General features: G+C 41.8%; 1 protein-coding gene across 2 annotated transcripts in view; it reads right to left on the reverse strand.

Moving 5' to 3' along the window:
• The window catches only part of LOC112263134 (rho guanine nucleotide exchange factor 3-like), a 109,425-nt gene that overhangs the window by 71,579 nt on the left and 19,736 nt on the right, over positions 1–18,110 (reverse strand). Inside the window, exon 2 of one of the 2 annotated variants that reach the window (XM_042330390.1) lies at positions 14,291–14,357. In XM_042330390.1, coding sequence (XP_042186324.1) covers positions 14,291–14,357 — 67 coding nt within the window. Of the gene's footprint in view, positions 1–2,230; positions 2,615–14,290; positions 14,358–18,110 lie in introns of those variants that run through there. The other variant, XM_042330407.1, reaches the window with a different exon arrangement.

The following is an 18,110-nucleotide window of genomic DNA, read 5'->3' on the forward strand; positions in this document are numbered from 1 at the left end:
TTTTGGTTGTGTTTCAGATTATTTTGTGCCCAATAGAAATGGATTTAATTTTGGAGTCACTTTTATTGTAAATAAGAATATAATTTTTTCTAAACACTTCTACATTAATGTGGATGCTACCATGGTTACGGATAGTCCTGAATGGATCGTGAATAATGATGAGTGAGAATGTATGTTACACATGATGAAAAAAAATTTCTAAACAGGAAATGACTGGCGCCCTTAGTTCTACCATAGTTTCTGGAGATAACGTTTTCCGGTAAACTGACTACTCTAGGTCATCATTATTTGAAATCTTATTAAGCATTCAGAGAAACACAACTGGTTTGTCTGAAAGGAAACCAGTCATAGTTCATGGAACTGAAAGATTCACTTCCAAATAATAGTGAAACTTTACAGAGAGCTTTATCTTACAATTAACATTTCTTCATTAACATTAGAGTGACAGATCTATATTGAAGATATTGATATATATATACAGTTAGTTTGCAGAGACATTCTGACATGGATAGTATGATGAAGCCTGGAGTCAACAACTCAGCAGCATCACTGCTTTTCATCATTTCCATCACCACCCCATTCTCCGTCACCATCCCCCTTCCCTTCTCCATCACCATCCCCCTTCCCTTCTCCATCACCATCCCCCTTCCCATTCTCCCATCTTCCATTCTCCATCCCCCTACCCTTCTCCATCAACCCCTTCCATTCTCCCAACCCCCTTCTCCATCACCAACCCCCTTCCCTTCTCCATCACCAACCCCCTTCCCTTCTCCATCACCAACCCCCCCCTTCACCAACCCCCCTTCTCCATCACCAACCCCCTTCCTTCTCCATCACCAACCCCTTCCCTTCACCAACCCCCTTCTCCATCACCAATCACCCCCCTTCCCTTCTTCTCCATCACCAACCCCTTCCCTCCTCCATCACCAACCCACTTCCCTCCTCCATCACCAACCCCCTTCCCTCCTCCATCACCAACCCCCTTCCCTTCTCCATCACCAACCCCCTGCCCTACAACCCCCAGCCCCCATCTCGTAGACCAACACCAGGTATAAATAAATCATTTTCTTCCCGTAGAAAGAATCATACATAAAGAACATGTTAGCTTAGTGTCAAAACGTTTCACTAGTTTATTTTCACTCAGCCTAGTTCACATTAAGGCAAGTCTTTGCTCTAGAGGCACAGCAGGTGCAGCCGATCCAGGGAACATGTAACACTTTGTGTAAAGAGTGACAGGTGACGAGTCACACACCCCCCACACACACACGTACACACACACACACACACACACACACACCTTATCATACAGATCATTGAGTGCATGGGGACACAACAGATGGTGACTAGCTCTCTGTTTGACTATACAGTGAAACTACCTCTGTTTCCTCCAGACCAGAGGATGTTGTGAAGGCCTGTTCATCTCACTAATATGTGACAGGTCTGTCCTAAAAGGTAGTAAGTAGTGTGTGATTGGACAATGCAAACATTTGTTTTGCATAACCTACTAATAGAACATTACAGATGATGTTCAAAACTGAATAGAGAATATTATACCTTGAGACAATAATTATTGTGGCAGTTTATGCATTCCCTTAGCTAAGCAGGATGAAGTACTACTAACATTGCCTGATTATTGGCTTCCAACAGGTTATGCAATTCAACTATCGCTTAACTTGTAATGCAGGCTGAAACAGATAAATATAAAAGACATGGTAATTTCAGGGCTGGTAGGACTCTCACTATAACTTTCCTCCAGATCAGGGTTGGTAGGACTCTCACTATAACTTTCCTCCAGATCAGGGTTGGTAGGACTCTCACTATAACTTTCCTCCAGAGCAGGGTTGGTAGGACTCTCACTATAACTATCCTCCAGAGCAGGGTTGGTAGGACTCTCACTATAACTTTCCTCCAGAGCAGGGTTGGTAGGACTCTCACTATAACTTTCCTCCAGAGCAGGGTTGGTAGGACTCTCACTATAACTTTCCTCCAGAGCAGGACTCTCACTATAACTTTCCTCCAGGCAGGGTTGGTAACTCTCCAGAGCAGGGTTGGTAGGACTATAACTTTCCTCCAGAGCAGGGTTGGTAGGACTCTCACTATAACTATCCTCCAGAGCAGGGTTGGTAGGACTCTCACTATAACTTTCCTCCAGAGCAGGGTTGGTAGGACTCTCACTATAACTTTCCTCCAGAGCAGGGTTGGTACCTATAAGACCTCTCCTCTTACTCACCTTCTGATGCACAAACAGACAACACCCCATCATGAGGGACCCCTGAGCCGGTTTGTTCCCCAGAGTCACGTTAAGGGTTTCCTTTCCCACTGAGGGCCACTGCTAGCCCAGATCCAGCCTGTTCTTCAGATAGCCCAGGTCACACAGACTCAGATCTAGTCTGTTCCTCTGCTAGCCCAGGAAACAAGGGTCTCACATCCAGCTTGCTCTTCACACACAGGGTCCACAGAGGTGTGTATGTGCCTGTGTCTGTTTGAGTGTGTGATAGAGAGAGAGCCCCATGCATGAGCGACAGCCAGACGAGGCCGAGTCGCGCTGCTTCACAACAGGATGTAGCGAGAGGAGTAACTGAGCTGATGCTATATCGAGCCTGACGAGTCACAAAGGCCGACAGACCACACAGTTTTTTTCTTTTTCTCGTCCGAAAAGTTAGTGCACCGCCCACCCTCGTGCCCTGCTACCTCTACCCCTGCCACCTCAGACAAACAGACAATGCAGTCTCTGGCCACAGATAAAGAGAGCAATATTAGGGATGCAATGCTATTGCCCTCTCCTCATGACCATTAGGTTCTGTGGCCCACTTCTCACACCCATTACTGAGGTCAATAAAGAACTGGCAGTACTACATGCCTTAAAAGCTTTATTTCCACTGAAAAAAAATCCATGCTGTTGGAAATGTGTGACAGTGTGAAATACTTTTATAGCCTGCAAACCAATGTTTACCATCACATTCAATGTGATCATCTTATGGGGTGGCAGGGTAGCCTAGTGGTTAGAGCGTTGTACTAGTAACCGGAAGGTTGCAAGTTCAAACCCCTGAGCTGACAAGGTACAAATCTGTCATTCTGCCCCTGAACAGGCAGTTAACCCACTGTTCCTAGGCTGTCATTGAAAATAAGAATTTGTTCTTAACTGACTTGCCTGGTAAAATTAAAAATTTTAAAAACTCCATATCAAATCCAATGTATTTCCGCTATGGGAATCAATAAATGTTTTTTTCAATCACTCGTCATTCCAGCCCTGGTGACACAGATAACCTGATAACAACATTGCCCATATTTGGGAAAGAAACAACTGTGCAGTGGATGGTAAAGTATTTAGTTAACTGCCTACAGTACAGTAGGTGTATGACAGGATGTTGTTCACCTAACAGAGTGTTGCTTGTGAGAACAGGAAGCTAACAGGAAACTAACAGGAATTTAAGACGCTACTGTGAGTCACAACTTCCTGGAAGCATTTCCCCTGGGGGGACGACGACGACGACGACGACGACGACGACACCATAACAGATAGCTAAGACTGAAGTCCTCAAGATGACAGTGGTTGAGACTATACCTTTAACTTTAATAAAGAAAGTATGGCCAAAAAACATGCCCTGTGTAACAGTGTATTACTTTAAGTACGTGTGGATTACATAAACCATCTTGAGACAAGATAAAACAAGAACATGTGTAGCTGATTTATAGCCTACAGTTTGGAGCAATAAAGAGTGACTTTCTCAAAATACCTGCTTGCTGCAGCAAGACACATTGAGGGTGACACCACGCATCAAGTAGTACAGTAGCAATCATCTGACAATAACTCACGTTATAAAATACATGTCTGAAATGTGCCCCTGAAGGTGCAGTTTCATCCACTTTGAAGTGTTTTACGAACTGCAGTACAAGTTCTATTTGAATAACCCCGACTGTAATTAGCATTAATGATGTCGCCGCATTGACCTACTGTTACTTTACGCTTCAATCCAAAATGTTTTATTTCATTCATTTGTTTTATGTTTCATAAGTTGAAAACGTTCTTGTGTTGATCAATATTCTGCTTTCATTAGAATTAGAATTATATATTTTAAATGCTTCAATCCAATTCCTGTCTGAAAACCTCACTCAAGGTGTTTGCTGATCAATATGAGATTTTGTAGCTTTTTGAGCTAATGCTATCGCCGACAATGTGTATAGGCTAGACCACTACATTAGATAACCTCCCTGGAAGCAACATGTTATCATGTTGTCCTAGTCTTGTGGTCCGAGATTACAAGAATACTTTTGAGATTTGCCGCAAGTTACTCTAAAGGTTAGGAGAAGGACAAACAACAGGGCCACACAGTTCAACTGTAGTGAACACGCACGCGCACGCACGCACGCACGCACGCACACACACACACACACACACACACACACACACACACACACACGCGCGCGCACAATTATCCAGGTGCAGGGTGCAAAAGATTTGGGAAAGTGCCAGGTAGAGCCTGACTCTGGACTAGTGGCTGCCAACTCCAGACTGAACACGTCGCCCAGGTGGAATTCCACATGGGGAAAGAAATCCTCAGAGAAAAATAGATAACTGCACCCAGTTAACTCTGGTTGAAACGTTGCAATGAAGTACAGTACCAGTCATAGGTTTGGACACACCTACTCATTCAAGGGTTTTTCTTTATTTGCGCTATTTTCTGCATTGTAGAATAATAGTGAAGACATCAAAACTTTGAAATAACATTTATGGAATCATGTAGTAACCAAAAAAGTGTTAAACAAATCAAAATATATTTTAGATTTGAGATTCTTCAAAGTAGTGTCATGAAGTTGGCCTCTTTGGATATAAAAGATCGGTGAAGAATCCAGCTACTCTCTCCGTTTGTCATAACTTGGGTAAGCTCATGGGAGACGGTGTGGCCACATTACCATAACGCTGTTTATATAATAGCCTCAGATATGAGGTTTACATCTAATTGTTGTATAAGATGAATGAGTGTGTATGATGAGAACAAACAGTATTGTTTGTAAAAGTGTGTAATATGATTTTGGACTGAAGGAAAACTCAAAAAGGGGATTGGTGTTAACTAAATCAGAGGACCGCCCCTGAGCCCAGTTAGGGTCAGGCGTCCTGGGACAGCCCTTTTCTGCCTTTCTATTCAAACCCCCATTCGGGTTTTCGATTGGCAGACCGAGCTTACTTCAATTATGAGATGGCTAAAGGTTGCAGACCATGTTTTTCTAAAAAAAAAACACTACAAAGGTTGTAGAATCTTTTTAACCATACCACGCGGTTAAACTCTTAGACTATTGATACCGACAGAATAAGAACAAGTCTTTGATATGAATTACTAGTCTGCAGCTAGGAATTCGGTATTATTGAACGCGAAGAACGACAACCGCCGAAACATCCATTCTATAATGAAACTAATGAATGTCACTCTGAACTATCCACTATAACTACAACAGAGAGAGATAGACGGAGAGAGACAGACAATTCTACAAAATAAATGAACTTTTCACCAGCGATCAAGACGACACACTGAGCGTAAATATATATATTGATTGCAATTGTTCCCGAATGAGTGAGCGTTCATGTGCAAAGGATTAGCATTTCAATTGTTATAATTATCACTTTGTAGTGACTTCTTAGTCGACCCCCACTTCCCCTTTTGTCTAACAAGCCGCCATGCCGGTTTAGCCCACTAGGGCACATTCTCATTTCATGTAACCACATTTACCTTGTTTGTTTGTTTATGCATTTCTGTGAATTACTTAGTTAGTAATAAATCAATTATTTAAGACAATTGATGTATGGATGACTAGTGAAGACTGGGTTCGTGCAGATAACCAACAATTTACGACGTTTGGAATGAGACTAACGTGAGGTAAAGTAAATCATTCATCAATCAGAAGACTATGGATCAGATATGAAAATATTTGAAAAGTTATTTTAGGAAATGATAACTTTGTAATCTGAATATTTTTCCTTGGTGCCCCGACTTCCTAGTAATTACGGTTACACGATTAATCAGTCTAATCGAGTATTACTTAATTACAGAGAATCTTTGATAAAAAACTATCAGTATTCAGTTAATGATAGTAAAGACACTAGTAAAGTGTAATGATAGTAAAGTGTAATGATAGTAAAGACACTAGTAAAGTGTAATGATAGTAAAGATAGTAAAGACAGTAGCCACCCTTTGTCTTGATGACAGCTTTGCACACTCTTGGCACTCTCTCAACCAGCTTCACCTGGAATGCGTTTCCAATAGTCTTGAAGGATGTCCCATATATGATGAGCACTTGTTGGCTGCTTTTCCTTCACTCTGTGGTCCAACTCATCCCAAACCATCTCAATTGGGTTGAGCTCGAGTGATTGTGGAGGCTACTTTGAAGAATCTCAAATATAAAATATATTTGGATTTGTTTAACACTTTTTTGGTTACTACATGATTCCATATGTGTTATTTCATAGTTTTGATATCCTCACTATTATTCTACAATGTAGAAATGAGTAAAAACAAGGAAAAACCCTTGAATGAGTAGGTATGTCCAAACTTTTGACTGTTTATGGTAGCATTCAATAATCTTTATTACACTCGTAGGAACAGGGCAAACAAATGTGTCAGACGAACAAAGTTCCGATAACACTAAAATGAGAGGAAAAATGTAACAAATTGTACAAACTCAGCTATTTATGGGGAAATGGTGCAACCTTTAGCCAGAACAGGCTTCTTTAGTACTCAGTGTCAGTTTAAATGGTGGAGGAGAGAGTTGGTGAGAACAGTAGTGAACATAAATGGCACCCTATTCTCTAGTGCACTATGTAGGGAATAGGGGTGCCATTTGGGATCTCAGTTGTAGCCTCTAAACCTGATCTCCAGGTTGAAGGAACAGAACGTTCATAGCCTGGAGATAAATACATATGATGAATAAATCTTGAAACGTGATACAGTGTTGTGTTGGGACAAATAAGATAGCAACACTTCATAATGATTTATTGTAACTCCTTATATTATGAATAATCAAGAATAGTCATTTGTATTTAGTGTATGAACTATGCACTGCGAATACATTTGGATGGAAATGTGTTATGTGGCTAACAAATCGGAAAACAAGTCAGAGTGAGTTGATGAGTGGGAAAAGGCATCATCTTCCCTCCAGCTCTCCCTGCTATGAAATAACAGACAGACAGACAGAAAGAGGGAGGTAGGAGACAGGGAGGTAGGGAGGACTACTCCCATGTTCTGTGCTGTTCTGTACCAGGAGCCAGGAAAGACTGAAATAAAACATACCCTGTCAGCCAGTCTCTATGGAGGTACATAGTCAACCACTTATACAGCTGTCTTCATCCCACCCTGTGTCTTCAAGCGAGGATACTATACAATAGTGTAATTCCCACCCTGTGTCTTCAAGCGAGGATACTTACTGTATACCATGATGATGTACCTCCTTCAGATCACGAGACATTGTAGGGGCTAATGGTACTGTGAGAGTGAACAGGACATTTCATTATCAAAAAGTACACCAATGGGGGCTATACGCCGAAAGAAGTTAGTTTATAAAGAAAACAAATAATGTCAATTAACTGTCCTCCAAAGCCTCCCCCTCTCCCACAAATGTTCACCGTCAAAGTGAAAGATTTTAATAGCTTAAAATTGCTAATACAGTTTTTTTCTATCGCTTAGGTGCAATTTACACAAGTATGTGTTACATTTTCCAACGCTTAGTACAAACCTCCCAACAGATCATCAAAAAGGCAGTTGTTTCAAAACTCAAAGCACATTTTCTAAGGACTAAGTACAACACACACAATCATCCATTCCCTTTTTCACCAAACTTACCGTACAACACACACAATCATCCATTCCCTTTTTCACCAAACTTACCGTACAACACACACAATCATCCATTCCCTTTTTCACCAAACTTACCGTACAACACACACAATCATCCATTCCCTTTTTCACCAAACTTACCGTACAACACACACAATCATCCATTCCCTTTTTCACCAAACTTACCGTACAACACACACAATCATCCATTCCCTTTTTCACCAAACTTACCGTACAACACACACAATCATCCATTCCCTTTTTCACCAAACTTACCGTACAACACACACAATCATCCATTCCCTTTTTCACCAAACTTACCGTACAACATACACAATCATCCATTCCCTTTTTCACCAAACTTACCGTACAACACACACAATCATCCATTCCCTTTTTCACCAAACTTACCGTACAACACACACAATCATCCATTCCCTTTTTCACCAAACTTACCGTACAACACACACAATCATCCATTCCCTTTTTCACCAAACTTACCGTACAACACACACAATCATCCATTCCCTTTTTCACCAAACTTACCGTACAACACACACAATCATCCATTCCCTTTTTCACCAAACTTACCGTACAACACACACAATCATCCATTCCCTTTTTCACCAAACTTACCGTACAACATACACAATCATCCATTCCCTTTTTCACCAAACTTACCGTTTCACATTGCAATACGTGTTCATATAAAGTCATTGCTTTTCACATTGTAATGCTCACATTATTTTTGTCATGATTTTCTTCTCGTTTGTTAAATACATTTTACTACTTAATCCGACTGCTCTTAATTGATAATCCCATAACCATTTGGTAAACCTCTGGATTTTAAACTGGTTTTGTCTACTACAGATTTTGAGAACTGCATAATGAAAATGTATGTTTGTAAATGATACACATATAAAGTATGATATGATACTGTAATGTACTACTAGGACTATTGTGATTTGTTTTTGTATCTGATATTGACGAGATCAGAATGTAATGCATCCACTATTCAGTAAACATGTATCAAACATGAAGTTGCTCTGGTCTTTCTGATAGGGGGGGGGGTCACACTGCTTCACTAGAGTTGCATTGGCCAATACAGTACCGTAATAGCATAATACATGCCTTTTACGTGTTTTTGTCCAAAGTGGCAACAGTGAGTCCACATACAGTATTTTTGTATATTACCCCAGTGAGAATAGAACCCACCACTCTGGTGTTGCTAGTTCCATGCTCTTAATAACTTAGCCACACAGGACAACTACAATACATAATTACAATACAATACTGTAAATTACAATACATAATTACAATACAATACTGTAAATTACAATACATAATTACAATACAATACATAATTACAATACAATACTGTAAATTACAATACATAATTACAATACAATACTGTAAATTACAATACATAATTACAATACAATACTGTAAATTACAATACATAATTACAATACAATACTGTACATTACAATACATAATTACAATACAATACTGTAAATTACAATACATAATTACAATACAATACTGTAAATTACAATACATGATAACAATACAATACTGTAAATTACAATACATAATTACAATACAATACTGTAAATTACAATACATAATTACAATACAATACTGTACATTACAATACATAATTACAATACAATACTGTAAATTACAATACATAATTACAATACAATACTGTAAATTACAATACATAATTACAATACAATACTGTAAATTACAATACATGATAACAATACAATACTGTAAATTACAATACATAATTACAATACAATACTGTAAATTACAATACATAATTACAATACAATACTGTACATTACAATACATAATTACAATACAATACTGTAAATTACAATACATAATTACAATACAATACTGTAAATTACAATACATAATTACAATACAATACTGTAAATTACAATACATGATAACAATACAGGCAGAAGGTACAGGATCGCCATCCCCATGAGCGTACCACTCTCCTTCAGGCCATGGATGAGGCATGCAATGACATCAATCCAGACCAAAGTCAGGCTTGGATTCTCCAAAAGGTTTTTCACTAAGGGGACATGAAAACTGAGGACATTCACTGCCATGTTGACGAGACCCAATGGCCAAATTCTCAAGCCAGGCTCGATGCTAACTAGCGCCTGCTGAACATTGTGTTTCTTTCATTCATTTCATTCCTTTCATTTGATTACAATACACCAACCGTATGTTGTAAATATATCTAAACAGTACATGTGTTTTTTGCATGAATAATTGGAAAGATGTCTTCAATGGTCACACCTTTGATCACAAATGGGATAAACAATAACATGTTTGATGGGTTAATTTTGATGGATTGTGCAAGTGTATTGCCTCATTTGAAAACAATACAATGTTCTGTAATTTGCAGTATTTGAGCAAACATTGAAAGGGCAATTTTGAAACATGTATCGTGCATTTTTTTTTGCTATTGGATTAACTGGTTGCTTGAACAACTACATTGAGAAGATATCATTATGTTGTGTTTTGGTGATCAATGTTCTCATGGTATTTCACAGTACATGTATATTTAGGATAAAGTGTTGTGTGGTGAAAGATGTCTCCAAACAAAATGAATGCACAATAAAATACACGTTACAATTGTTACTAGTTTGGACTTTTGTACTAAGAGTTTAAAATAGCATCAAAAAAAGTATACTATGTGGATGGCCAGCCTGGTCTCATTGACTACAGGTAACATAGTACACGTAAATCCGAGAAACTCAAAACATCTAAATCAAAGTAAGTAGTGGATAATTATTACAAAGGAGGTTTTGAGAGTCTGTAGTGAGAGTCACTGGCATCATGAAGAACCAGACCAGACCAGACAGAGAAGCTCATTCCTCCACTATGATTCAGCTTATTTAAACAGCTATATAGCTAACTACTGCTGGCAGAAGGAAAGCAGCTGTTCCTGTTACAGTGTTTAGATAGGATACCTTATCGTAATCTCTCGTCAGGACTTTTGCTTGAGATAGATACAGCATCACTCAGAGTAGTGGCTAATGCTTTTGTATTCAATTCCCACTCAACTTGTCTGTGACCCCGCAGCCAGCCTCGAGCGAGGAAAAACACAACGACAAATTGGTCAGCTTGGTGTGTGTGTGTTTTCTCGTGTGTGTGCTGAAGACAAAAGGTTTTGATGGGGAGATGTTGACGTTGTGCTGTCCGTTAGGAGCTGATGGAAACCCCCTCTGCAGCAGGTCCAGGTTCATGCACGCACGCACGCATGCTCACACACACACACACGCTCACACACATACACACACACACACACACACACACACACACACACACACACACACACACACACACACACACACACACACACACACACACACACACACACACACACACACATACACACACACACACGTCCAGACCCAGGGTTGGCCTGCCCTGTTGAAATTACACAATGACAAGCAAAAGGGAAACCAAGCCCTTTTCAGTTCAGTTGATAAAGTGGGTAGTGATTCACGCTGGAGAAGGTTAATGATTCATTTTATCTCTATTTCTGCTTTTTGTGACTCCTCTCTTTGGCTGGAAAAATGGCTGTGTTTTTCTGTGACTAGGTGCACACCTAACATAATCCCATGGTATGCTTTCGTCGTAAAGCCTTTTTGAAATCGGACACTTGACCTGACTGCAGTTTGGCGTCGTAACCAACTTCAATGGGTTACTGCTCACCTTCGATGACCACTGACACGCTGGAGAAGTGTGCTCTTCATGGATGAATCCCGGTTTCAACTGTACCTGGCAGATGTCCCCCATGGTGGCGGTGGGGTTATGGTATTGGCAGGGATAAGCTACGGACAACGAACAGAATTACATTTTATCAATGGCAATTTGAATGCGCAGACATTCCGTGACGAGATCCTGAGGCCCATTGCCGTGCCATTCATCTGCCGCCATCACCTCATGTTTCAGCATGATAATGCACGGCCCCATGTTGCAAGGATCTGTACACATTTCCTGGAAGTTGAAAATGGCCCAGTTATTCCATGGCCTGCATACTCCCCAGACATGTCTCCCATTGAGCATGTTTGAGATGCTCTGGATCGATATGTACAACAGCTTATTCCAGTTCCTGCCATTATCCAGCAACATCACACAGCTATTGAAGAGGAGTAGGACAACATTCCACAGGCCACAATCAACAGCCTGATCAACTCTATGCAAAGGAGATGAGGCAAAGGGAGGTCACACCAGATACTGACTGGTTTTCTGATCCACGCCCCTACCTTTTCTTATGGTATCTGTGACCAACAGATGCACATCTCTATTCCCAGTCATGTGAAATCCACGTTTAAAAAGATCAACTCTCGGCCACTGATGACCATGTAAATGGACTGATTTCCTTATATGAACTGTGACTCAGTAAAATCTTTGAAATTGTTGCATGTTGCATTCATATTTTTGTTAAATGTAACTAGCTAGCGGTTTCCAATATTAATACATTTAATTCTTTAGAAACAAACAGCACATTTCGAAAAAAGCCAGAAGCAGTTGTTTTGGAACATTCTCCAGAGTGCAGAAGATAGATTGGCTGCTCTAAATGGTCTGGCTGTGTGTGTCTAAAGCATTGTATTTGGGCAAACTCCTTTTTTGGAAACCTGTTCGTGTTCAGCTTCCTCCACCATACACGCTCCCATTCCCAGACAAACCAACCTTCTATCCTTACAAGACACTGTGCTTTCCTGGCACAATCACTGACAATACGCTTTCAATCTGATACCATCAAGCATCCACTCACTGCCAATGTAAACCAGTCACTGTTTATGACCGTTTTAATCACACAAACACAAATAAAAACGTCATGCAATCAAAAGGAAATTCAGCCAAAGCAGTGTGCTGGTCTGTGCTTGGAAGACATTCTAAAGGACCCCAGGATGTTATACGTCCACTTGACACCAGCAGGGTTGTTCTTTTCATGTTACATTAATGATATATTAAGAAACACGTAACAAGTCAGTAATTACTGAGGAAAATAAGTAATAAAGTGTGTTTGATATCTATATCTGGAGTTGCCGTGGCTCCAGCTGAAATCTCTGGAATATATACAACTTTAAAGTCTTGAAGTGCAACAACATTCAGACGCTTTCAGACCCAAATAAAGGCATTTGCCAAAATGTGTTGGTTTTACAATAAAATACTGTATTTCAAACAAACTTTCATCTTCAACAAAATTCTGATGCAGCAGAGTAGACTGACAGTGTTGTGATCTACCCTAAGAAAGGAAGTCAGGCCAGGGCTCTGTTTTCCTCTCCAGTGACTGAATCAGTCCAGGATTCCAGTGCTCATCTCTGGGTGTGAGATGCCAGCGAAGTGCCAGCCCCTGGCCTTGTTTGTGTTGGCTGTTCCAACCACCAGACTCACTGTCTGCTCGCCCAACCGACCCTGTCAGAGCGCTAGCGTCAGAGCAATGTGCAGGAGGGGGAACTGAGTTGAGGCCAAAAGTCATGGACAGGATAGGCAACACAGAACAGGATCTGTTTACATTGATTGACAGGAGTCCTCCAGCTACAAGGACCTTAAATAGACAGGCTGTCTGACCTGAGCTAACTAATCTACAGCCACAGCGTGAACATGGTAAAGGCTGAAGTCACATCCAAAGAGTCTAAAATTTTAATATTCCAAATATATTCCAAATATATAAGGCTTTGGATACATTCCAACTAGAAGGTTCTGGTCCTGTCTACCATATCTTACCATGTAATAACTGCTCTGATATCAGGACATTGTGTTCTGAAACTTTACGTTCATTTTGTCACACGCCTTTGTTTTCTCCCTGCCTCAAGGTACCTCTAGCTGAAACAAATTCAAGACACTCAAAAACCAAACAGCTAGTTGTTCATTCCTCTGCCATCCAGTGGCAAGTTTGCTATGAAATACAATCAGCCATCAAACTCATCAAACATGAATGAAATCCAGTACATTCAAGCAAACTGGATTGTTAAGTGAGACCATAGTGAAAGTAAAATGTGTAACATGCTCTCTGGCTGTGTCCAAAACAGCACCCTATTCCCCACGTAGGGCACTACTTTTGCCGAGAGCCCCTATGGGCAGGCCCAGCCAGTCTTTCAGCCTAGCTCCAGACAAACATAGAGGGGAGAGACTAACATGACATCCTGGGTAAAGATCTGCATGTGAAAATACAATTTTCCTTAATTGAAAATAAATACAAAAAAAATGTTGTTTTCATTTCCCGAGTAGGGATCAGAGATCCATTGTAATCAGAATGATTGTAGTCAATACAGAGGAGTATGAATATGGCAGTGTTAACACACGCACACACACACACGTGCACACGCACACACACACACACACACACAGACCAAACACAGACCAAACACACAGCCCTATTCGGATGCTGACTAACAATAGATATAACATTGTAAACAACTTACCCCTCTGAACATCCAGCTGTCAGGTGAGGGAAGCAGAGAGAAGCAGCTCTTTTTTTGCAGCGTCGGCCTGAAGGAAGAGGGGAGAGGAGGAGATGGAGAGGAGAGGAGAGGGAGAGGAAGAGAGGGAGAGGAAGAGAGGAGAGGAGAGGAAGAGAGGAGAGGAGAGGAGAGGAAGAGAGGAGAGGAGAGGAGAGGAGAGAGGAGAGGAGAGAGGAGAGGACAGGAGAGGAGAGGAGAGACAAGCAGTGTAAATGTCTGTCCATTAACCCACAGATAGGTAAAAATAAAAAAAGACACTAAAGAAGCTCCAGCCCGGGTAGCCTCTAATCACATCCAGTCAGGCCCTCAGAGACCAGACAGATGACATCACCCCACAGTTAATATTAATGGAGATGAACCTGGTAGTGGTGGTGTGGCCCTTTGAACTTCCGGAAACAGCTGATGGACCCTAAACACACGCACACACGCAAGCATGAGTACACACACGCACACACACACACACACACACACACACACACACACACACACACACACACACACACACACACACACACACACACACACACACACACACACACAAATTCACAGACAGACAGCCGACTGACACCCAGATCCATAAACACAACCACTCTAAAGCCTTTATGGCCTTAATGGCTAATGGAGAGGGGAGAAGTGGTGTTGTCTGGAGAGTCTGAAGATGGGCATGGTTCACTGGTGATTCAGGACACTTCAAAGCCTGACGATGGTGGTGGTCAGAGCCATGTATCTACATGGATCTGGTGATGGTGTGTTTAAAGTGCACTAAAGAGTTCAAAGCTGCGAAGCCATGTTTGAATCACAGGCGGTAGGAATGACTGAGAGACAGCGTGGTTTAGTTTAGACGGGCTACAGGTGCTACAGGGTTACAGCAGGCCTTGATGACTGGGGAGGAAGTTTAAAGTAGGCTATGTGGATAGCCAGCCTGGTCTCATAGACTAGACGTAACATAGTGGACACTCAATCATGGACATTCTTACTGACAGTTTTTGTGGCTGCTTTGTGCGATGTATTGTTGTCTCTACCTTCTTGCCCTTTGTGTTGTTGTAAATGAGAACTTGTTCTCAACTGGCCTATCTGGTTAAATAAAGCTGAAATAAAAATAAATAAATAAATAAAAGTTGTCTGTTCCCAATAATGTTTGTACCATGTTTTGTGCTGCTACCATGTTGTGGTGCTGCAATGTTGTGTTAATACCATGCTGTGTTGTCATGTGCTGCTGCTATGTCTCTCTTTATGTAGTGTTGTCTCTCTCTTGTTGTGATGTGTGTTTTGTCCTATATTATAAAATGAAATAATAATTTAGCAAATCAAATCAGATTTTATTAGTCACATGCACCAAATACAACAGGTGTAGTAGACCTTACAGTGAAATGCTTACTTTACAAGCCCTTAACCAACAATGCAGTTTAAAAAAAATACAAATAAAAAATATGAATAAGAAATAAAAAATAACAAGTAATTAAAGAGCAACAGGAAAATAACAATAGTGAGACTAATATACGGGGGGTACCGGTACAGAGTCAATGTGCGGGGGTACCTGTTAGTTGAGGTAATATGTACATGAAGGTAGAGTTATTAAAGTAACTATGCATAGATGATAACAACAGAGTAGCAGCGGTGTATAAGGGGAAGGGGCAAGTAGTCTGGGTAGCCATTTGATTAGGTGTTCAGGAGTCAAATGGCTTGGGGGTAGAAGCTTTATAGAAGCCTCTTGGACCTAGACTTGGCGCTCCGGTACGGTTTTAGGGCCTTCCTCTGACACCGCCTAGTATAGAGGTCCTGGATGGCAGGAAGCTTTGCCACAGTAATGTACTGGGCCGTACGCACTACCCTCTGTAGTGCCTTGCAGTCGGAGGCTGAGCAGTTGCCATACCAGGCAGCGATGCAACCAGGATGCTCTTGATGGTGCAGCTGTAGAACCTTATGAGGATCTGAGGATCCATATCAAATGTTTTCAGTCTCCTGAGGGGGAATAGGTTTTGTCGCGCCCTTTTCACGTCTGTCTTGGTGTGTTTGGACCATGTTAGTTTGTTGGTGATGTGGACGCCAAGGAACTTGAAGCTCTCAACCTGCTCCACTACAGCCCCGTCGAAGAAAATGGGGGGCGTGCTCAATCCTTTTTTTCTTGTAGACCACAATCATCTCCTTTGTATTGGTCACGTTGAGGGAGAGGTTGTTGTCTTGGCACCTCACGGACAGGTCTCTCTCCCATAGGCTGTCTCGTCGTTGTCAGTGATCAGGCCTACCACTGTTGTGCCATTGGCAAACTTAATGATGGTGTTGGAGTCGTGCCTGGCCATGCAGTCGTGAGTGAACAGGGAGTACAGGAGGGGACTGAGCACGCACCCCTGAGGGGCCCCTGTGTTGAGGATCAGCGTTGCGGATGTGTTGCTACCCACCCTTACCCCCTGGGGCGGCCCGTCAGGAAGTCCAGGATCCAGTTGCAGAGCGAGGTGTTTAGTCCCAGGATCCTTAGCTTAATGATGAGCTTTGAGGGTTCTATGGTGTTGAACGCTGAGTTGTAGTCAATGAATAGCATTCTCACATAGGTGTTCCTTTTGTCCAGGTGGGAAACGGCAGTGCGGAGTGTAATAGAGATTGCATCATCTGTGTATCTGTTAGGGCGGTATGCAAATTGGAGTGGGTTTCTGGGATAATGGTGTTGATGTGAGCCATGACCAGCCTTTCAAAGCACTTCATGGCTACAGAAGTGAGTGCTATGGGTCGGTAGTCATTTAGGCAGGTTACCTTAGTGTTCTTGGGCACAGGGACTATGGTGGTCTGCATGTTGATGTTACAGACACGGACAGGGAGAGGTTGAAAATGTCAGTGAAGACCTTGCCAGTTGGTAAGTGCGCATGCTCGCAGTACACATCCTGGTAATCTGTCTGGCCCTGCGGCCTTGTGAATGATGATCTGTTTAAAGGTCTTACTCACATCGTCTGCGGAGAGCGTGATCACACAGTCTTCCTGAACAGCTGGTTTCAGTGTTATTTGCCTCGAAGCGAGGATAGAAGTAGTTTAGCTCGTCTGGTAGGCTTGTGTCACTGGGCAGCTCTCGGCTGTGCTTCCCTTTGTAGTCTGTAATGGTTTGCAAGCCCTGCCACATCCAACGAGTGTCAGAGCCGGTGAAGTACGATTCGATCTTAGTCCTGTATTGACGCTTGCCTGTTTGATGGTTCATTGGAGGGAATAGCGCGATTTCTTATAAGCTTCCGGGTTAGAGTCCAGCTCCTTGGCAGCTCTAGCTTTTAGCTCAGTGCGGATGTTGCCTGTAATCCATGGCTTCTGGTTGGGGTATGGTCACTGTGGGGATGAAGTCATCGATGCACTTATTGATGAAGCCAATGACTGATGTGGTGTATGCCATCAGAGGAATCCCAGAACATATTCCAGTCTGTGCTAGCAAAACTGTCCTATAGCTAAGCATCTGCTTCAACTGACCACTTTTTTATTAATCATGTCACTGGTGCTTCCTGCTTTCATTTGTGCTTGTAAGCAGGAATCAGGAGGATAGAATTATGGTCAGATTTGTCAAATGGAGGGTGAGGGAGAGTTTTGTATGTGTCTCTGTGTGTGGAGTGAAGGTGGTCCTGAGTTTGTTTCTCTCTGGTTGCACATTTAACATGCTGATAGAAATTTGGTAAGACCGATTTAAGTTTCCCTGCATTAAAGTCCCCAGCCACTAGGAGCGCCGCCTCTGGGGTAGCGTTTACTGTTTGCCTATGGCGGAATACACCTCATTTAGTGCGGTCCTAGTGCCAGCATCAGTCTGTGGTGG

The sequence above is a fragment of the Oncorhynchus tshawytscha genome, linkage group LG02 (assembly GCF_018296145.1).
Source record: "Oncorhynchus tshawytscha isolate Ot180627B linkage group LG02, Otsh_v2.0, whole genome shotgun sequence".
In the NCBI taxonomy this organism is placed as follows: domain Eukaryota; kingdom Metazoa; phylum Chordata; class Actinopteri; order Salmoniformes; family Salmonidae; genus Oncorhynchus; species Oncorhynchus tshawytscha.